This window comes from Diabrotica virgifera, chromosome 7, assembly GCF_917563875.1.
Source record: "Diabrotica virgifera virgifera chromosome 7, PGI_DIABVI_V3a".
NCBI classification, from domain to species: Eukaryota; Metazoa; Arthropoda; class Insecta; order Coleoptera; family Chrysomelidae; genus Diabrotica; species Diabrotica virgifera.
In genome coordinates this window covers 9245943-9267300 of record NC_065449.1, presented here as the reverse complement: position 1 = coordinate 9267300, position 21358 = coordinate 9245943, and the positions used below count along the sequence as shown (strand labels likewise).

Sequence of the window (21358 nt, the reverse complement as noted above, 5' to 3'; positions counted from 1 at the left end):
GGCTATTACCAGAGGCGTACGGCAGGGGACAGTAAAAGGTTGACCCTTTCCAAATTCTATTCTATTTCCTTTCCGGAGGGAAATTTCAACAACTTCGGCAAAACCAGGTATAATTTTCCTGTGAGAGCGTCTCCTAGATGTGTCATCAAGATAAATAATAAAGACATAATGTGAAATAGTTCGGCAGAACAATATAAATTCGCAACAAAAGTATCTAACAAGTGGACGGTAAATACTTGATATACGATAGCAACAAAACTTTACACAAACCTTGAATATCCACGTGAGATATGGAAGGTAACGACTGCTACCACTCAGGAAAAGACACCACTGTCTTCTCATCAAGCCAGGAACAAAGTGATTTTTTGGTGTGTGAATGGAGGTGGGTTAAACAATTGTTTTTCGAGTATGACGCGACGCGTGTGTGTAACTATCCAAGCGATCGGCAATTTCAACTAAAGCGAATTTCAACTAAAGACATCCGTTGCACTATTGTGCATTGTTTGACAACATTGTAGTAACAAACAGCGAAACAGTTTTGGTCAGCGAAATATTGACTAACTATACGAGAAGAAACAAAACTAGCAAAAAGTATGTTGATATTTGAACAATTTTATATAAAGTAGCGAAACTGCAACAACTGGGGCAAATTTTTAAATTTTCCTCTGTATTTTCATGTTATTTTGAAGTAATATTGCACGGTTATATTTCTGATTCGACTTAATTTACTCGAAAAATTTTTTTAAACGTTTCAAAGTTCCTACATTATAACTTTATCAACGAAGTCGTCTCTTCTAAATATTATGTCCGCTGGTGACGTGCTTATTACACAATAAAACCTAACTTTTTAACAACTCAGTCATGAAGGTAGCAAAAAAACAACAAGGACAATGCATAACGTTTATCTTAATATGCCCAGTTTGCGTTTACTGCCGAAATTTCAACAACTTCGGCAAAACCGGGTATAATTTTCGTGTGAGAGCGTCTCCTAGATGTGTCATAAAGATAAAAATTAAAATTCAGAACCTGCATGCATACCGTATGTCACAATTATCTTTCCGTCGTATCGCTTTACCTGTGGGAATAAGTAATTATGAGAAAAAAGAGAAAATTTGGGAGCGGGACGGTTTTCGTATTCAGGATGTCGCTTCACCTATATCAGAATTAGATTAGGCCGGTGTGAAATTCGTATGTAGTCACATTAGATTTCCTTTTGTTGTTGGGTTTCTTATATTTATACGTGTAGGTGATTATTTTTATACCAAGTATATTTATATTTACAGTAATTGTTGAATGGTGTAACATACCAAGACATAGTACGGTGCGGAAGACAGAGAAGACGAGAGTGGAATCAGCATGTGACGAGAATGGACAGCGGGAGAATATAGCTCGTATAGCCAGAGATTGAAATTCAACAGGCAAGAGACCAATAGGAAGGCCCTTTAAAAGGTGGCGAGATATCTGGCAGTCACAGCTACGAATAGAAGCTCAAAATCGGTTAAGAACAGGTCAAGAGGCCTAATATAAGAAGAAGTTGAATGGTATGTGTATGCTCCTCAAATCGGAGTGGGTGAGAGTGAAAGAAAAAAAAAATGCAAATGCAAACTATAAATACATTTTCAGATTATTAACAGGTCTATAATCGTAATTAACCATATACAAATATGTGGTGGATTCGATAAATATTCAAAATATCTCGATAAACACTGGCTTATCGAAAAAGTCCTAAGAGGCAAAAATGTTTTAAAAAGAGTATGTTTAACTAATGGTGCCACACTATTAATTAAATTGGAACGTACACAAAAGTTTGGGGGGGTTTAAGGGAACAAAACCCCCATAAATTTTTTATGGGGTACACAAATTTCACTTTAATTTTTATTTAAGATTCTGCTGCCATAAGAATGCCACAATGTCCATTTTCAATGAAAAATCTCTAAGAGTTTTCGATATATGAAAAAAAATTCATTTTCATTTTGTAACTTCAAAGGGCTGTAATTTTTTTGTGTACACTATTGTATATAGGTAAATGAGGTTCAATCAACCTATTTTTGACCCCAGAATCTGTGGTATAATTTATGATCAATCTTTTCGGGACACCCTGTATATTCTTCCCCAATCGTCATTATTCCAAACAACACGTTTACGAGCAAAATGCAATATTTAGCCTTCTCTAGTCAATAATGGGCCAGTAGGTGTCCTTCCAAGGCGAAGGTCGTTTGCGGCAAGACTTGCCTTGTCGTATTTTGGATGATTTTAAAGTTATTACAAACGAAAAATTCATTTTGTACAGAAGTACTGGTAACAAACCTTTGTGTCAGTGTACGAAGTGTCAAAAACCGGTCTTGATTAGGAAATGTAACCCTTCTACGACCTTGACCGGGTCTTCTCGAGTTACTTCCGGTAACAGCAGCGGCGGATATAGGAAAATATTTTGGGGGGGGGGCCAATAACCGGGGAATCCGGGGGGGTATGGAATAAGCAGAGGGGGTTCGGGTATACTCCCACGAAAAAAAATTTAAAGAATTGGTATATTTTTATTTTAATTTAATATTTTAAGTTTACAACTTTATTACAACTTTTATATTTTAAGTTTACAACACAAAATCAAGGTTTCTTGGTACACTCGCAAATTTGTCAAGAACTTCTTCATTGCTTATTGCAAAGTCTCTGTGGATTGAAAGCAACGCTAGCCCATTAAGCCTATTTTCCGAAGTGCTATTTCTCAAGTATGTTTTTAGCCTTCTTAAACTTGAGAACGATCTTTCCACGGTTGCCACAGAAACAGGCGGAACTGCTAGCAGTTTTAATAGAACATAAATGTTTGGGAAGAAATCTTGGTCACATTTTTCAAGAGAGCTTACGGCTGACTTGGGAAGATTTTCATACTTCTCTTGGCTCCACCTTTCTTTCCACAGCATGAACTCGCTTTCCACAACCTCTTTATGGGACAAATCCTCTTCATAGGAATTGAAAGCAGGTTCCAATGCACAGAAATCAGTTTTGATACAAAATTCTGGAAGGATGTTTTGTAAGGATGCAACTGTTTCCTTGTGAGACTCAAAGCGTTCCTTCAGCGAATTGCAAAAATCGTCTAGGTAAGGTAAATAAACAGCTCGGCGATAGTACTCTTCTTGGGTACTGTATGGAACGTTGTTGCGGGCTGTTTGAAGGCGGCAAATTCTAGGAACCTCCTCTTTAATCTTAAGTTTGTCAGCCCGCTCCTGTATTTGACTATACAGGACTTTAAAGTTGTTATCGGCATTTTCCCTTTCTTTTGAAAGCAGATCTAAGACATTCGAAACATTTTTCACAGCCTGTGTGAGATCTAAGTTCTTTTTTTGAAGATTCTCAGATAAGTTATGTGTTTTAGACAGCATATGGCTCAAAACAAAAGTATTTACAAGAAATTGAAATTGAGTGATAGAACTACCTAGAGCGTGTGCCTTAGGCGCTGAGTCACTTGATTCTTCTTCAATTTTCAAAAGGGAAAGACTGACGGGTTCCAATAGTTCCTTAAATAAAAGCACCGAGTCATGCCTCTCCACCCATCTTGTTTCACATAAAGAAATAAGTTTCTTTTTCTTTTGTTCAGGACAACATTCAGTAATGGTTAATTTTAATACTTCAGTTCTTTTGGCTGACTTATGGAAGAATGCGCAGACTTCTTTAATAACGCCCATGCAATTTTTTATAGAAGGTATGTTACTTGCATCTGATAAACATAAGTTTAGGGTATGTGAAGAACAGTGTGTGTACAACGCTAGAGGCAGTTTCTGTTTGATGCACGCTTGCACCCCTCTGAAGGGCCCTCTCATCGTGGAAGCACCATCGTACCCTTGGCCTCTCAATTTGTTCAGGTCAAGCCCTAAGCTTGACAAGGTATCCAAAACTGTGTTAGCTAATGCTGCCCCAGTAACGTCATACACTGGAACAAAAGTCAGGAAATCTTCTCTGATTTTATATGATGAGTCGTCGACATACCGTACACAAAGAGAAAACTGTTCAACTTGACTAATGTCAGTTGTTTCGTCTGCCAAAACAGAGTAAAAAATAGATTTTCTGACATTTGTGACAATCTGACTTTGAATCAAATGACCAAACGTGCTAATCAGTTCATTTTGAATAAAAGAACTTGTGTACATACTCTTACCACCACTGCTCAATAATTGAAGTTTTAGATCATTGTCTCCACTGTTAGCCCTGTATCTGAGCAAAGATCGGAAATTTCCATCATTTTTTTCTGGCTCTTCTAAGCCTATTCGTCCACTGTCACGGTGGCCTCTTAGTGCTATTTGTTGCCTCCCGCAAAATCTTATACTTTCTATTATAGGAATAAGCTTTTTCCTGTTTTCTTTAATATCTATTATTCTTTGAGCATTTAGTTGATTGATAACACTCTCCGATTTTTTAGTTACAACAGATTTTGTATTTTGAGCTACCAAAATTGATCGTTTGTGATATGTACATTTTTCGTGTTTACCAAATACTTCTTTTGCCTTTTTCAAATTAGTGAAAGCCTTATTTACCAATGCCCCTGACATTTGGTGGTCTCCTTTTCCTACAGTTTCGGAGTGAGAAAATATTACGCAGTATTTACAAAATGACCCAGATTTTTCCTCGGAATATGCTAACCACTTAAATTCTTCTAGCCATTTCATTTGAAAAGATCTAGCATGGTTTGAACTAGAAATAGTAGGAAATTTATATCCAATCGGAGGTTTCCAAACATTTTCTAACAGTGAATTTTTTTCTTCATTTGTTAAGCTTTGAGTAGAGTTGATTTGACAATAGTGTCCAATATCATATTTGTTTGCTCTTACTTGTAATAAGCCTAACTGGTTACGGTCCTCTGCTACTGGAAATGGATCGGTGCTCGTAGTAGCAACAACAGAAGACGCAGCATCATTGCTAACGGCACAGTTAACTTCACTAGGTTCACTTACGTTTAGCCTTTTCGTAAAAAAGGTTTCAATTGAAGCTTGTCTCTTCATAACGAAATGAGCTGAACTATATAACAACGGATAACAACAAACGAATAACAAATAAAGCAAACTCAACACCACTTAATTGCAGTTTGTAACTGACGCTTCTCTGAAAACAATCAACACAGCATGCGCCGAGAACGTTCCGCACAGCGTTGCCACATCGCTAAAATTAAAGCGGTAGTAAGTAAAATGTACTGGCTCCGTTAAGAACGACTCTGAGCAAAGTTGCCGTTTAGGGAGATCCCAAAAAAGGAAGGGGAGAATAATGCACGGACGTAAGTGAGGGGTTACCATAATTAGCACCTACTTCCGAGTCCGAGCTTTTTCCCCTTTTTCTTGTTTAATGTCTTAACAATTTTTCTATTACATATTTTTCAAAAATTTTGGAATTCATTTGACAATGATAATCTCCACTATAAAATAGTAGTGTAGGCTCTATAAACCAGTTATGCTCCTTGGATAAATCCTTCCGAACAGCCAGCATGCACAACAAACAGTATATATCAATCTCCATAAAATCAATCAATCTCCATCCACTTCAATATTTTGTGTTAACTTGTATTTTTTAACTTCATCAACCATTTTTCATTTATTTATTTTTATTTCGGGAGGGGCCCGGGCCCCCTCGCCCCCCCCCTTATATTCGCCCTTGGGTAACAGTATAACGTGTTAAGATTCTTTAAATAGTTAACTGAGTGAAATTAAACCGTTCAGCGAGTTCAATTTGACGGTATCCTTCTTTACGAAGAGTAAAGATTCTAAGGGCCGATTTCTCATATCGAGTTCAACTCCAGTTTAACCTGAACTTTTAGTAAACGTCAGTTTAAAGTCAAAATCGTCTTTCTCAATTCCCGTTCAACCGATGGCAGTTTAAACTTGAACGATGCTTGAACGGTGGAATTCGGCCGTTCAAAGATTTCAGAACTCAGTTCAGATGATTTCATGGACTACGCATGCGTTGTATTAACACGAAACGCTGTCATAATATAAATATATCCTATTTTATTATATTAAGCCTAACGATAAACCATAACATTATTTGTGTTTTTATAATATTTATTTATAATTATTAAAATGACTATTTGACTATAAATACTTAAATTTAACTTTATTCAAAAACAGCATAAAAAAGGTAGTTCAAAATGGCGACAGTTTTTTGCCTTTTGCCATCTATTGGCATTTCTCGAAAGCTGTAGAACGAGCACTGACATGAACGCGCAATGAGAAATGCATTCCAAACAGAACCGGAGATCACCTGTGAACCCGGTTCAACAGAACCATAGATTAACGCAGGTATGAGAAATCGACCCTAATACAGTCACTTTTTGACAAATCTCGATTTCGTACTGCTGGTGGTTCATTTCGAAGGAAAAACACGCCAGAACAACATACACCAACCCAACTAAATTCGAATTAAAATGAAGCACTAGCTTGTTTTTAATTTGCTTGCAAAAAATTATAAAAACATCAGCGTTTTTACCATACTTTCGATAAATGTTACAATATAACCGAAGTAACAATAAGCTAATCTCAAAGATCGAAACATTAAAGCTACATATTTGATTTGCCAGGGTTTCTAAAATACTGCGTTAATTTTGGCGAGAAGTGTATAAAAGAAAAATGATTTTGTAAATTGTAACTTGTTTTGTACATTGTCAAAGTGACACTGCTCCACGATACAAACCTATAGTAGAGGAGCAAAGTATGCTAAATGTCTAGTCACTCAAACGTTATGAGAATCTTTGGATTGTGAAGAGTAGGTCCTAAAACCAAAAAAAGTTAAGTAAAGTTTTCCATTTTAGTGGGAGCTTGCCATTTTTTAAATTTTTCATTTCCAACAATCGTTTTTTCCGATTATAACGCCATCTATCCATAATTCGAAAAAATGTTTCGGATAAAAGTTATTTATTTTTACGTAAGGAATCCAAATCTGCAATAAAAAATGGGGGCTCCTATTTAAGATTTTAAAGTAACCTCCCACCCCACCTCCGTGGGGGTCGTGTTTGGTGCCATTCGATAAATTTTTCAAAAATATTGAATACGTGTATTTTACAGTTTTTCGATCTAATGTTCATTTTGCGAAATATCGCGGGATTCGTATTTAAAATATTAAAATTACCCCCCACCCCTCTCCGTTGGAAGTCGTGTTTGGTATCATTCGATAGATTTTTAAAAAATATTGAGCACCTATTTTTTAGTTTTTTGATCTGCCATTCATTTCGCGAAATATTCGCTTTTTTCTTGTGAAACTTTGGGACTCACCCATTTCCTTACGCCCGCCCGGATCAAATCGTCAGATTTTTGAAATATACACTCTTTTGCATGTACTTAACTTACCTTATCTTAATCTGACAATTTCGAGTATTTTTAAGGATAGATTTTTTTTCGGGTCCCCCTTAACCCTTAAACGCCCAAGGGTGGATAAAAAATGTCCAGCAAATGCGTATTCCCTTATAACATATTTATTACGTCTTCCAAAATTTTTCAAAAATTATTTATTGTTAAAAAGTCGACCCTTTATCGAATGTTAATTTAGTTCTACCGATATTTTTAAAAATAAAAGTAATATCTTGAATTTAAAATATGGGCGGGCACAAAATGTCCACCCTTGGGTAAAGGTTTCTACATAATTTTTCGTTGGCAAAAACTTAATGCACATAATTATTAACGTATAATTACATAATCGACATAATTACTCGCCACACTAATGAGGACGTAAAGTAAGAATGTAGAAAAAATCGACAAATCTGAATTACTGGCTTTTACTGGTATTTTAATTTTGATGTACATGAAACATTTTCAACATCGTAATTTTGTTGTAAGGTTTGTACATCGTTTATATTAATATTTTAGAAGATGCTGTGTTTACTATGCATAAGATTCTTAAGTTTAATCCATTTCTAACATTTGTAAGAACTCTCAATAAATATATTAGCTATTTTCGAGGTGGACATTTTTTACCCACCCTTGGGCTTACTTGGGACCTATAAAAGGTTGGGCGTTTAAGGGTTAAAGAACTTTTTTTTTCTCTGATTCTGGCCTTGGTTTAGAACTAGAACCTTTAGCCACGTAATTGGATAACTTATCACTAACTCAGGTGTAATGTGTAGTGTGTGTGTTGAGTAAGTGTCTTGTTACTTTGCAAAGTCGACGTCATTGTCTTTACAAAGAGACCCTAATTGTATCCGAACGTCTGCGGTCCCTCCTTAAAGAACTTCTCTGTGTTAAGAACCAATATATGGTAGAGGTACATCTGCAGGGTACCAGGTTTCTCACCATATGATAATCTGACGCGCTCAAGTAACTGCAAAAATCCCCGCTTGGGCTCCCTTACCATAATGATTTATACATCACAACACAACCCTTATGGAGGATTTCGACGGAGCGTGTTGAGGCGCGCTTTGCGATATAGAAAAATGTAACAGAAAAAGATAAAAACTGAAGACGGGAATCAAAGCAATGTGAAATAGCGTTATTTCCCTCAGAAATTTGTGATTTACCATCCTTGGACAAAGAACAAGCCCCTTATTTATGACCGTTTATGGCTAGAGCGGACTGGCTTGCCATGTCCCATCGTTTGTCGGTAAATGATGCATAATTGTGCCGTGGTAATTTTGTTGTCTAACGATTGTTGTGTTGTAATTTTTATCATGGTGTGAATTAACCAACCTACTAATATTTTTAATATCAACACTGGCCGGTACCTTGATATTCTTGGGCGACATAATGGTCCGACCGATTTTATCACAAAGCACTTAAATACTTAATTATTATTAATTTCACAGCAATGTGGGGTGTCAACTGTGCTCTCTTTCCTCTTCACTATTATATATTTTCTATCTCTCTTCGCCAACGTTTAAATTGGTAAACTGATGAAGCGCGTCTCAACACACTCCGTTGGCCCGGACCCTTACATTTCCTTTTGAAACACCTTTGAAAGCATATCTATATTCCAACAAAGGGTGCGTAATAAAATTTAAACTCACCTATCATTAGTAGAGAGACCGTGAGATGGTCTCTTCCGGAAGGCCTCATGGCGCCCAGAGCTGTGCCCACCAACACGCAGCAGACGGCGACTAGAGCTATGAGGGCTATGAACCATCTCAGCGAGCCCGGCTTCCACGACAGGATTCCGCAGCAACCTTTGGGAGGGTCCTCGGAGAATCTGCCCCTGAAAAAAACACGCATGATTTTATTAAATTTTAGTTGGAGGTAGGTGGAAGCAGATGTGGGATGAAATGAATTTTTCGTTTCATAGAAAGGTTAGAGGAAGTATTTGTAATTATGTAGTATACACGCATACTATGGGATGGTTTCTTAATTATTTCATTTTGCTTGATATTTGGTATTTCGTTTGTTATTTGGAATTAATCATTTTGTTATATTATATTGATTATACAGACAATTCATATATGTATTGTAGATTTTCAACAGGTGGCGGCAGGGTTATTAACACGTTCTTAATAAATTAATATCGGTATAATATACAGGGTGTTTCTTTGGGAAAGTAACAGTGAAAAGGGGACACTTACAGATCTCCAAAATCCCATACTTAATGAGTCTTAAATCGTTAATAACAAAGATACTGGGTGTTTTATCTTTTTATATTTTCTTTATACAGGGTGATTGATGAGTAGGGTAAAGCTCAATAGCTCCGCTATAGTAGTAGATAGCAATAAAAGTTAATAACAAAAATTTTAGCCACCTTTGAGCTTCACATTACAAAATTAGTTAGAATGTTACAGGGTGTTCGATAACACAGTGGCAGACCAAACTTATGTTTTTTTAAATGGAACACCCTATATTTTATTTTAAATTGGAAATCCTGTTAACTTCTCCATCACAAAAATATAAAGGTTTGTTATGTTATACAGGGTATTTACAAAGTTATAACCAATTTTATATGAAAATCGTAACAAGTTCAACTCCCTGTGTAAATAAAAATAAGCAAAACAACAATGGTTTATTAATGCCATATTTTTTAACGTATTGTCAAAATTTTTAAGAATGGTCGATATTGCTAATTTTCTTTATATCAAATACAGGGTGAGTCAAAACGCAAGTACATTATTTTCTCAGTAATTTTAAATGGAACACCCTGTATTTTATATCACTATTGAAAAGTACCATTACCGTACTTTAATTTTTAGATAACATTCCCTGTCTAAATTTATTAGTTTTCGAGATATTTTCATTTTTCAATGGTCCAGTAGCGTGGCCACCCAAATCACCAGAATTTAATAAACTGGACTGATTTTTTTGGGGTTACGTTAATAATGAAGTTTATAAAATACCTCCAACAACAAGGGATGAGATGAAAAATAGAATACAAAGTGTATTTCGATGTGTTAATTTACAAATGCTCCGTAGAGTAAGTAGCTCATTCAATGATCGTTTTTAGGCGTACATAAATAATGTGTTTGAACACCTTATGTAATTAAATATTAAAAATATTTTATTAAAAGTAGCTTCTAATTTTTTCAAACATGTTTTTTTGCAAAATGTATTACTGATAAATTATGTTTCGTTTTTTATTTGTTACATTGTTACATTTACATACAAAAGTAGTGTTTAATTGTCTTCACAAAATATTGTATTTTGTGTTTGTGTGTTTTTTTGTAAAATTTATTACTAATTTTCTTTGTTTATTTGTTGCATTTACATAAAAAGATAGTTTTTAATTGTTTCAAAAATGTTGCATGTAGTAGTTGTGTTTTTGTTTGTAAAATGTATTACTAATAAATTATTTTTATTTCTTTATTTTCTACAGTGTTACATTGATTACCGGATTGATAATCGGTAATCTTGAATTGTCAATTCAGTCATGGCTTACTTAAAATTTAAAAAAATTTAAACACCTAAAATAATTTGCTCTGAAAAATGAAAATATCTCGAAAACTAATAAATTTGGGCATAGGGAATGTTATATAAAAATTAAAGTACGTTAATGTTACTTTTCAATAATGATATAAAATAGAGGGTGTTCCATTTAACATTACTGAGAAAATAATGTACTTGCGTTTTGACTCACCCTGTATTTGATATAAAGAAAATTAGCAATATCAATAATTCTTAAAAATTTTGACAATAAATAAAAAATATGGCATTAATAAACCATTGCTGTTGTGCTTATTTTTATTTATACAGGGAGTTAAACTTATTACGATTTTCATACAAAATTGGTTATAACTTTGTAAATACAAAGTTACCAGGATTTCGAATATAAAATAAAATATAGGGTGTTCCATTTAAAAAAACATAAGTTAGGTCTGCCACTGTGTTATCGAACACCCTGTAACATTTTAACTAATTTTGTAATGTGAAGCTCAAAGGTGGCTAAAATTTTTGTTATTAACTTTTATTGCTATCTATTACTATAGCGGAGCTATTGAGCTTTACCCTACTAATCAATCACCCTGTATTGGTCCGAATAAAAAATATTGGAATAATATTCCGTCCCAATCTCTTTCTTTGTCATATTCATCACACTGCAGAATGTTGGAATCGGTATTTCTTCACAATGCAGTATTTGCCCTTTTGCGGAATCTAAAATATCTGGTTGAAAATAGATTTTCTGATGTCTGTAAAAATATTCATTTCACCACATATGTAAAAAAACGTCTGCTTGATTAACACAACCACATCTGTCTATAGATGTCTTTGTTCGCCTAAAAATTTTGGATTTTTTTCATCAGGTAGATTTATCAATATAAAAGACAAATCTTGACAAAAACATGAAATAATATATAAAATTCAGAGAATAAAAGTTAAAAAGAAATAGTCAAAAGAGAAGAAAAAGCTGGTACTACTTTGGAGAAAAAAAATGAAAGGAAACAGCAAAGAAAATGTAAAATTGTTTTATCACTGAACACTGAAACACCTACGAAACATTTCTAACATTACGGAGAGCAAGAAAAAGCAAAGAAAAAAAGAAAACTACGTAATTGGCGAATCAGAGGACAACACTGAGGAAACAGAAGCTATACAGTACAGGAAGGAGAATTAGAGGAAACAATAGGAAAGATAAAGACTTGGAAAGCTCCCGGGAGGGATGAAGTTAGTCAATAAATGTTAAAATATATAGGAGAAAAAGTGAAGAAAAGAACATCCACAATCTAACATGCAAGAAAAAATATTGCAAAGAGAATGGTCAAATCAGTGCACATAAGGAAAATACAATATACGTCAAAACTATAGATGCACATCCTTATTATGTGCAGGAGCAAAACTACTCGTATACGAAATAATAAGAGAAAGAAAAATCAAAAGAGCAATCAAAAGAACATCAACTAAAGGACGTACAAAGCGGATTTAGAAAAAAGTGAGACCATTTCTTCACCATGCAACAGGTAAGATAAAAAGCTTTAGATAATAGGAGAAGAGAAGTAAAGAAGCATCCATACGTTTTATAGACACGGAAAAAGAAATCGAAAGAATTTTAAACCAGTCTCTGAAACTGACATTTTATATATAATAAATAAGATAAAGAGTAAAGCTGTTGGACATGATGGTATTAACATATTAACATTACAGTTGTGTATTCCCTATCTTCTTCCGTATATCACGCATATTATCAACTTTTGTTTAAAACATTCTGTTTTTCCTAATAACTGGAAACGTGCGCATGTTATTCCATTACCTAAAACTAAAATTCCTAATAGTTTAAATGATCTTAGACCTGTAAGTGTTCTGCCAACATTATCCAAAATTCTAGAAAAGGTAATTGAAAATCAGTTAAGTACTCACTTAAATAAGAATAAAATTATTCCTTCTATACAGTCTGGTTTCAGGTCTGGGCATAGTTGTCTGTCTGCTTTAGTAAACATTACTGATGACATCTTCAAAGCTTATGATCAAAATAAAATATCAATTCTAATTCTTTTGGATTACTCGAAAGCCTTTGATACAATTAACCATGATTTATTATCCTATATTCTACAGTTCTCTGGGTTAGATGAAGGAGCAGTCGAGTTAATGAAATCTTATCTATCAAATAGATATCAAGCTGTAAAACTTCATCAAGAAATTTCTTCTTTTTTAGAACTTAACAATGGTGTTCCTCAAGGATCGATACTAGGTCCCATTTTATTCTCTGTGTATACATCAAATTTTCCTTCTGCTTTTTTGTCTTGCACTCAACACTACTATGCTGATGATACACAACTTTATATGTCATTTAATTTAGACGAGTGTGAACAAGCAGTTCATGCAATAAATTATGATTTATTAAATATGCAGATTTTTTCTCAAAATCATTGCCTAAAACTGAATGCGTCCAAAACTCAGGCTATTGTTTTTGGTAGATCCTCTCATCGAAAAATATTTTTAGAAACTTACTCAAATAAACTGCTTTTAGAAAATGGTAACTTAATTTTTAGCAAAAAGGTAAAAAACCTGGGGGTTTGGTTGGCTGAAGACTTAAGATTTACACACCATGTTAGTCTTTGTTTACAAAGAGCATACGGGGTACTTAAGCTTCTATACCAAAGTCGTAATATATTAAACAGTGCTACCAAATCCTTGTTGTGTGAATCTTTAATTTTATCAAAATTAAATTATTGCGATGTGCTTTATAACTCATGCCTTACTGAGACTGATTCTAGGAGAATACAGAAATTACAAAACTCCTGTTTGCGATTAATTTTTGGAATTAGAAAGTATCAAAGTATTAGCCATACTTTTACTTTAAATAAGTGGTTAAACATGAAAGACCGCAGAAAACTTCATGCTTTATGTTTCTACCATAAGATTCTTCGGGAAGGGGTACCTCCTTACCTATACAATAGAATAACTTATAGAACTGATGTCCATAACCTTAATCTAAGACATAGGAACACTCTCTCTTTACCACGTCACGTAACGCATTTTTTCAAACGCTCATTTTCTTTTTCAATTGCGAGTCATTTGAATAATTTTGATTATGATATTCGTACATTATCCGGACATAGTTTTAAGGAAAAAATGTTTAAATATTTGTTATCTGAGCAGTAATGCCAAGCCTACGATTTTTAGAGTACCTAATTTGCATACTATCTAGTAGTATCAGTATATGTAAGTATATTTATATACAAAATATAGTTTTTCGCCATTCTATTAGGAAATGGGGGTTAGGTGGAAGAGCAGCTGTACATTGCTGTCCTTCAATGATGTACAAGCTGAACCTCGCCCTACAGACCAATTAATATTTTTGTTTTGTTGTATAATTTTTGGAATACTAATAAAGACATTTATTATTATTATTATTATTATTCAATCAAAAGGAAAGCTATATGGAAGAGCCCGAAAAAGAAACAAATAATCGAAGACCTGATAAAAGCAACAAAAAGTAAATTCAATAATAACACAAAATATGCAATCGCAACCATTTGAAACAATACATGGAGTTAGACAAGGAGGTAGTGTAAACCCAGTACTTTTTATGAATGTAATAGATAAGATAGGGAAAGAATGTAATGTAAGAAAATCTTTAAAAAATACTGTATAGGATGGAATAGAATGGACATTGGACATAGTACCAACTATTCGCCGAAACAGCAGGAAAACTAAAGTTCAATCTAGAAAAATTGAACTCAGAATCAAAAAACACAATATAAATGTAAATGAAGAAAAGACACAGATAATCGCAAAAGACCAGTCGAAGTGGTGATAGATCGACAAAAAATAAAGCAAACAAGGTAAGTAAAACATATTCAAATTTCATATTTTTTTTGGTATTATTACAGGTCCCATCCTTTTAGTATTTCCAAATGGCGAAGAACAGAAAAGAATGGAGAAAATTCATGAACATTTTTTCCCTCGATACCTAATGGTAGATGAGGAACCATTAAGTATAGTGATAATTAAATTGTTGTCAGATCTTCCGTTTTTCTGGAAATCTAATAAACTTTCTTATTTCAAATGGAACACCCTGTATATTTTTTGCGTTTTGAAGTCCTTAAGAGATAGTGATTATTTTTCATGTTATATTCCCTATACCTAAATGCCATAGTTTCGGAGTTATTGCTACATTTATTAAAAAAACATTATAAACCAATAATTATGAAAATCAATTTTTTTGGCCCGTGTAGACATTATTTTACGTTCTTTGGATGATTGGGAACAAAAAAAGGTCTTTTGTAATTTTTCTTTAAAGTTAATCGTTTTCGAGTTATAAACAATTTAAAACTGAAAAAAATCGAATAATGACGATTTTCAAGGTTCAAAAATACAAATAAACAAGAATGTGTGTGTACTTTGTACGCACGTAAGAAGTTATACTTCTACTACATATTATGTGATTTTTAAGACTATACCAAAAATTTAAAAAAATAAAAGAATAAAACGCACACAAACACATTGAAAAATGCCACAAAGAAAAAATGATTTCTGGACGATAATAATTGTTGGCAAAAATTTTAAATACGCATTTGCTGAAAAAAAATTATATAACAAATATACTTACAATCATAATATGCATAAAAAAATAAAAAAATAAAACTTGCATCGGGAATTGAACCCTTGAATTTCGTGCCGCTTTGACTCGTAATCGAAGCGTAGACTCACTCGTCCAATCGCACATTATTTATCATGTGGAAAAATACGGTAACTGAATGTTTTACTGTTTGACACTTGTTTTGAAAATTATGTAGTTTAAATTTTGTGGAAGAAAATATAAAAATATAACAAAACAGTAAGAAAACAATATATTAGATGAAGATTGGTAGAACTTTTGTTGGTAATCAAATTAAGTATGTAAATCAAAGCATTACATACCTACTAGATAAATAAATCTACGCCAAAAAATCATAATTTAAAAATAAAAATCGAACCTAATTTGGGATTTCTCTCTAAAATCCGCATTCTTGAGAAAATAAATGTATGTATTTCAACCTAATCCAAATGTATAATTACAATATGATTATAATAAAAACTAGGTACTTACCAAATTAGAATGAGTTTTCCTTGTCCAAAATAGTTCAAAAGTCAAAAAATATAGGTATATGAAAACTATTTAAAAAGGCAGTATAACTATTAACTAACTTTTGTTTGTTGTTTCTTTTCACACAAATTATAAAACGCAACAACCATAAATAATCTAACTACAGCTGTGCCACAGCCGCCATATTGAATAATTTTTGACATGTCATTTGAACATCCAATCAGAACAAAGTTATAATGCGCATGCGCCCGGTCGCTAGGTTTTCCCATATAAAAATTTACCCTCTATCGCCGGTAAAGAAGTATAACTTCAAAAATATTATTTTTGAAACTGCGGAGTACCCAAATTCAAGAAAACTTCTTCTAGGGACTCGTTATACAATTTTTTGGCTCGTTTTATTCTAACATTGTTTTTTTTTTAATTGTCAATGAAGCGCCTATGAGAGGACGGGCTGCATTAACAACTAAAGACAGTATTTTAGAATGAAACGAGCTCAAATTACTAATTGGTAAATGATAAAATAAGGCTTGAACTTGAATTCGTGTACTTCGCAGTTTCAAGAATGTTTTTGAATTGTGTTTTTGACCTTGAAAATTGTCATTATTCGATTTTTTTTCAGTTTTAAATTGTTTATAACTCGAAAACGATTAACTAGAAAAAAATTACAGAAGACCTTTTTTTTGTTTCTAATGGTCCAAAGAACGTAAAATAATGTCTACTCGTGCCGAAAAAATTGATTTTTATAATTATTGGTTTATAATGGTTTTTTAATAAATGTAGCAATAACTCCGAAACTATGGCATTTAGGTATAGGGAATATAACATGAAAAATATTCAGTATTTCTTGAGGACTTCAATACGTAAAAATATACAGGGTGTTTTAATTGAAATAAGAAAGTTAATTACATTTTCAGAAAAACGGAAGATCTGACAACAATGTAATTATCACTATAATTTCGGCCGCATTGGAAAACCCCTACCCAACAAAATCTATAAAAATCGTGCAAGCCGTTTTCGAGATAATTGAGGGTTTCCATACATAAAACTCACTCTGTATGTACATTTTACAATTATCCATTTACTTGAATCGAAGATTTTTACTTTTTACACGAAGAAAAACAAAAAAAGTGATACTGGAAACTTAAAAAATGTCTTAATTTCTGCCTGCGAAGGGTTCTATTGCAAGTGCGAACATGAAGTCAAAATCATTTTTATGCAGATGTATTCCCAGAAGAAAGTTGCACCACTAGCAGTTACATAAACGTAAACGAAGAAAAAATGATTGATCGAAATCTATCCGACAGGTCACAGGTTAATAGGACAGTCCATGCACCAACTGCACGTAGATATCATTCAAGTACAGGTCGGGCGTTTATCTTTGTTTCTACTTGCCCCACTTTCGTTTCTTCAGAGAGCACCAGAAAGAACCAGCCTGCTAGCGTCGTTTCAAATCGCAGACATGCACCATAAATGGACTGTCTCTCTCGGTAAAGTGTGACTGATGTAAAAGTAGTTTAGAACTACTGTTATTTCAACGAATGCTTTAGCGCTCGTTACACATTCTGCATCGGTAGATTAGGTACTCTTTCATTAAATAGTGGATGCACGATGTACATGTACAGTATGTTTTCAATTAAAACATTATTTATTTAGCTCAAGAGAACTTGGGAGGGCTCATGTTTGCAAATATTGTAAGTGTTATCGAATTCCTTTAAAATTGAGTTTTGTATGTCGTACCAATATTCGTTGATGGTCCTGTTTTCATTTGGTATACCTATTCGTTATTTGTCCTAATTTTTTTGGGATTTTGTATAAAATCCTTTGTTTTCTATGTTCCATTTTGATGACAATGTCACCGACTATCAAAAATTTTAGTTCTTTACGCAGATGAATGACAGTTAACGGCTTCCTGCGTTTGCCGTGATTCGTCGTTAGCGTGGCGCATTTGTCGTGATTGGTCGTTATCGTCGCGCATACAAAATTTTGTCACCGGAGTGGATTGCAAAATTGGAACCGTTAAAATCGAGAGTGACCCACTTAACGATCCCAATAACTGAGCGGGACAAGCCGAAGTGAATATTGTCGATCTTTCGATGTATTACGCGGTACGAACGAATGATCATTATAAGTACATATTTTAGAACTTTAAAACTTCTAAAAATCTTTTAAAAGTATTTAATACATTGTTTATTTTAAATCATTGTTCATTATCACCTAATATATTATTTTGAAGCTATTTCTTTGTGGCATTTACCTATGTAATTTATTATTCTAAATGGGAAATAATAAAGCCACAATTTAACTTAATGATTGTAGATATTAACGTTTCCACTTCCACTTCGGACGTTTAAATATACAAGTAGTTTTTAATAATAATTGTTTTCAGACAATTGTTGTGGAAATTTTACAAAAAAAAACACAACCACAACAATTGTCTGAAAACAATTATTATTAAAAACGTCCGAAGTGGAAGTAGAAACGTTAATAATATGTACAATCATTAATATAAGTTAAATTGTGGCTTATTTCCCATTTAGAATAATAAATTACATAGGTTAAATGCCACAAAGAAATAGCTTCAGAATAATACATATATTAGGTGATAATGAACAATGATTTAAAATAAACAATGTTTTAAATACTTTTAAAACTTATACGATTTTTAGAAGTTTTAAAGTTCTAAAATATGTACAGTGGAACCTCGTTAAGTCGGATTAATCGGGACCGCGGCCGATCCGGGTTATCGAAAATCCGGGTTAGCCGGAGAATATGGTAAAAATTAATAAAATACGGTACTCTTACAGATAAACTTAATTATAATTGCCAAAAAAATGAAATACTTATGTCCTGTACATCTAAATTACGTACAGTTTTATACATTATTGTTTATGTCTTGGTAAAAAAACTCAGTCAAAGTGAAAACATTTTTATTTTATCTGATGAAAATCGATCCGGGTTAGTCGGACTTCCGGGTTATCGGAGGCCGACTTATCGGGGTTCCACTGTACTTATAATGATCATTCGTTCGTACCGCGTAATACATCGAAAGATCGACAATCTGGTTGTGCTTGTAGTCGGTTCGCTTCGGCTTGTCCCGCTCAGTTATTGGGATCGTTAAGGCCGGCCGTTGTATGAAAGAGAGGTCCCCAAATGCCGGCGCAACAGAGAGAAAAGATTCTTTCCCGAGAGATGCTGCCTCTATCGGAGAAATAACGCAATAGATATCTAAGCGAGGCCGCAAACGGCAGAATTTTTAGTGAGTCGATAGTTTAGTTAAGTACAGAGAGTATGCAGGTGCGGCCTCGCTAAGATGACTCGAAATCGTTTTATATATCAGGTGCGAACTTTTAATTTTTTAGTAGGCGGTTTAAGGACGGGGTCTCGCTGAAAATTTTACTTGGATAAATACTGTGCTCGTATCTCGTGGTAAAATCTAAACCAAAAGTATTGGAGAAATCTATTTTAGTCCATGTGGTGAGACCGCTCCCGTCTGGGAAAATTTCTGATTCGGTTTCTTTGTGGATTCCTATTCAAACATGTCCCCTCTAAACAAATCTGAAGGGTGCCGGGCGGAATTTTTGGGCAGAAACTGTTTAAACAATTTTTATAAACAAATAGAAAAGATCACGTTTTTTTGCCCCGGAACATATATTTTTAAGTTTAGTGGGTCATTCTAAACAAGAAAGGTATCTTGTAATTTTTTTCAAAAATTGATAGTTTTCGAGTTATAGGCGATTTAAAATCTGAAAAGTGCGAAAATACTCATTTACGAGGCCTAAAAACTCATATTTAAATTAGAACTTTTGAGGTTGCCAGATTCTTAAATTGAAGTTTAAACATTCAGCTTGAAGATTCTAAAGAGTGATTGTGTCTAACCCTAATTTAAACCGTCGTGTTTTAATTGTTAAATATACATGTCCATCCGATTTTTTTGTCGGTGCGGCGCGCTCTATTTCAAAAATCTCCAGTTTTCCTCCAAAAAATATTTTTTCTAGATTTTTTGGGACATTTTAAATAAAATAAGTTTCTTGACATTTTTCTCGAAAGTTAACAGTTTTAAAGTTATAAGCGATTTAAAATCCAAAAATGCGTTTTGGCATTTTTCGGATTTAAATCGCTTATAACTTTAAAACCATTAACTTTGGAGAAAAATGTCAAGAAACTTATTTTATTTAGAATATCACAAAAAATCTAGAAAAAATATTATTTGGAGGAAACTAGAAGATTTTTGAAATAGAGCTCGCCGTACCGGCAAAAAAATCGGATAAACATGCATATAACAACTAAAAAAAAACGGTATAAATTAAGGTTAGACGCGATCACTCATATGTGGACCATATAGAACAATTTGGTGTTGCAGGAAAACTTTTACTTCGGATGTCTGGGTTAGGCCTTTTTTGGACCAATTATAACATACTACCTCCGTAACTTTGGAACCGTTCATTTTAGAAGGGTTATGCATAGGACCTTTTTTGTTTCAAATTTAATGTAGAACAATTTTGTATAGAAGGTTGTTCATGCTAAATCGCATAGTTTTAGAAATATTGACGAAAAACGTAAAAAACTACGAATTTACCGATTTCTCCCCCCTCTCCCCCCCAAACCCGACGCTCAAAATGGTGTGACTTTTTTCTGAACATTATGTGGACCATATAGAACAATTTGGTGTTGGAGGATAACTTTCACTTTGGATGTCTGGGTATGGGTCTAACTATACCATACTATATTCCCTAAAATAAAATGTTTCATCATAACGGCTGACCTGAGTAAAAATCACTTATTTATAAGTTAAATTTGAATTATAGGCTTGGATCTCGCGTACAAAAAAGAAGTTGATTAATAACAAGCTGAAAATTTTTAACTTAACTGTGTCTAGTCGGACAAACTTTGATGTACGGGAACACTGAAACAGGCGAAGCTTTAATTGTGGAACAGGTTAAAAATTTGGAACATCAGACTACGAAAACGTTCCATGTATTTTGTCTGACAGAACTTCCAACTGATTTGTTACGATTTCATTAAACTCTTATGCAAAAATCAGACTGGTATTATCACCAACTGGGCATTTTAATAAGTTTAACACGAAGAACATGTCAAATGGCAGGAATTATATTTTTGATAAATAGCAATATGATTTTTGCATGAGAGTTTAATGAAACAGTAACAAATCAATTGGAAGTTCTGTTCGAAAAAATACATGGAGCGTTTTCGTAATCTGACGTTCCAAATTTTTAAACTGTTCTACAATTAAAACTTCTCCTATTCTTCTCCTGAAAAAACTTCTCCTGAAAACTTAGTGAAAACAGAGAAAATTTAGTGAATTGCAAATATTTAATTCAAAAGAAACTTTTTATTTATTCTAAGGGACTGTCGGCCCTCGGCAATAACGTTTTCTTTCATTCTGCGTTTAATTTTTTTAAAAATACTTATTAGTTTTCTCAGTATTCGAAAAAAA

The 21358-nt window shown here is 33.5% G+C and overlaps 1 protein-coding gene across 1 annotated transcript in view; it reads right to left on the bottom strand.

The window, feature by feature from the left end:
• The window catches only part of LOC114339845 (putative uncharacterized protein DDB_G0282133), a 537905-nt gene that overhangs the window by 36410 nt on the left and 480137 nt on the right, over nucleotides 1-21358 (bottom strand). The window contains exon 4 of the mRNA XM_028290534.2: nucleotides 8972-9156. Coding sequence (XP_028146335.2) covers nucleotides 8972-9156 — 185 coding nt within the window. The remainder of the gene's footprint in view (nucleotides 1-8971; nucleotides 9157-21358) is intronic.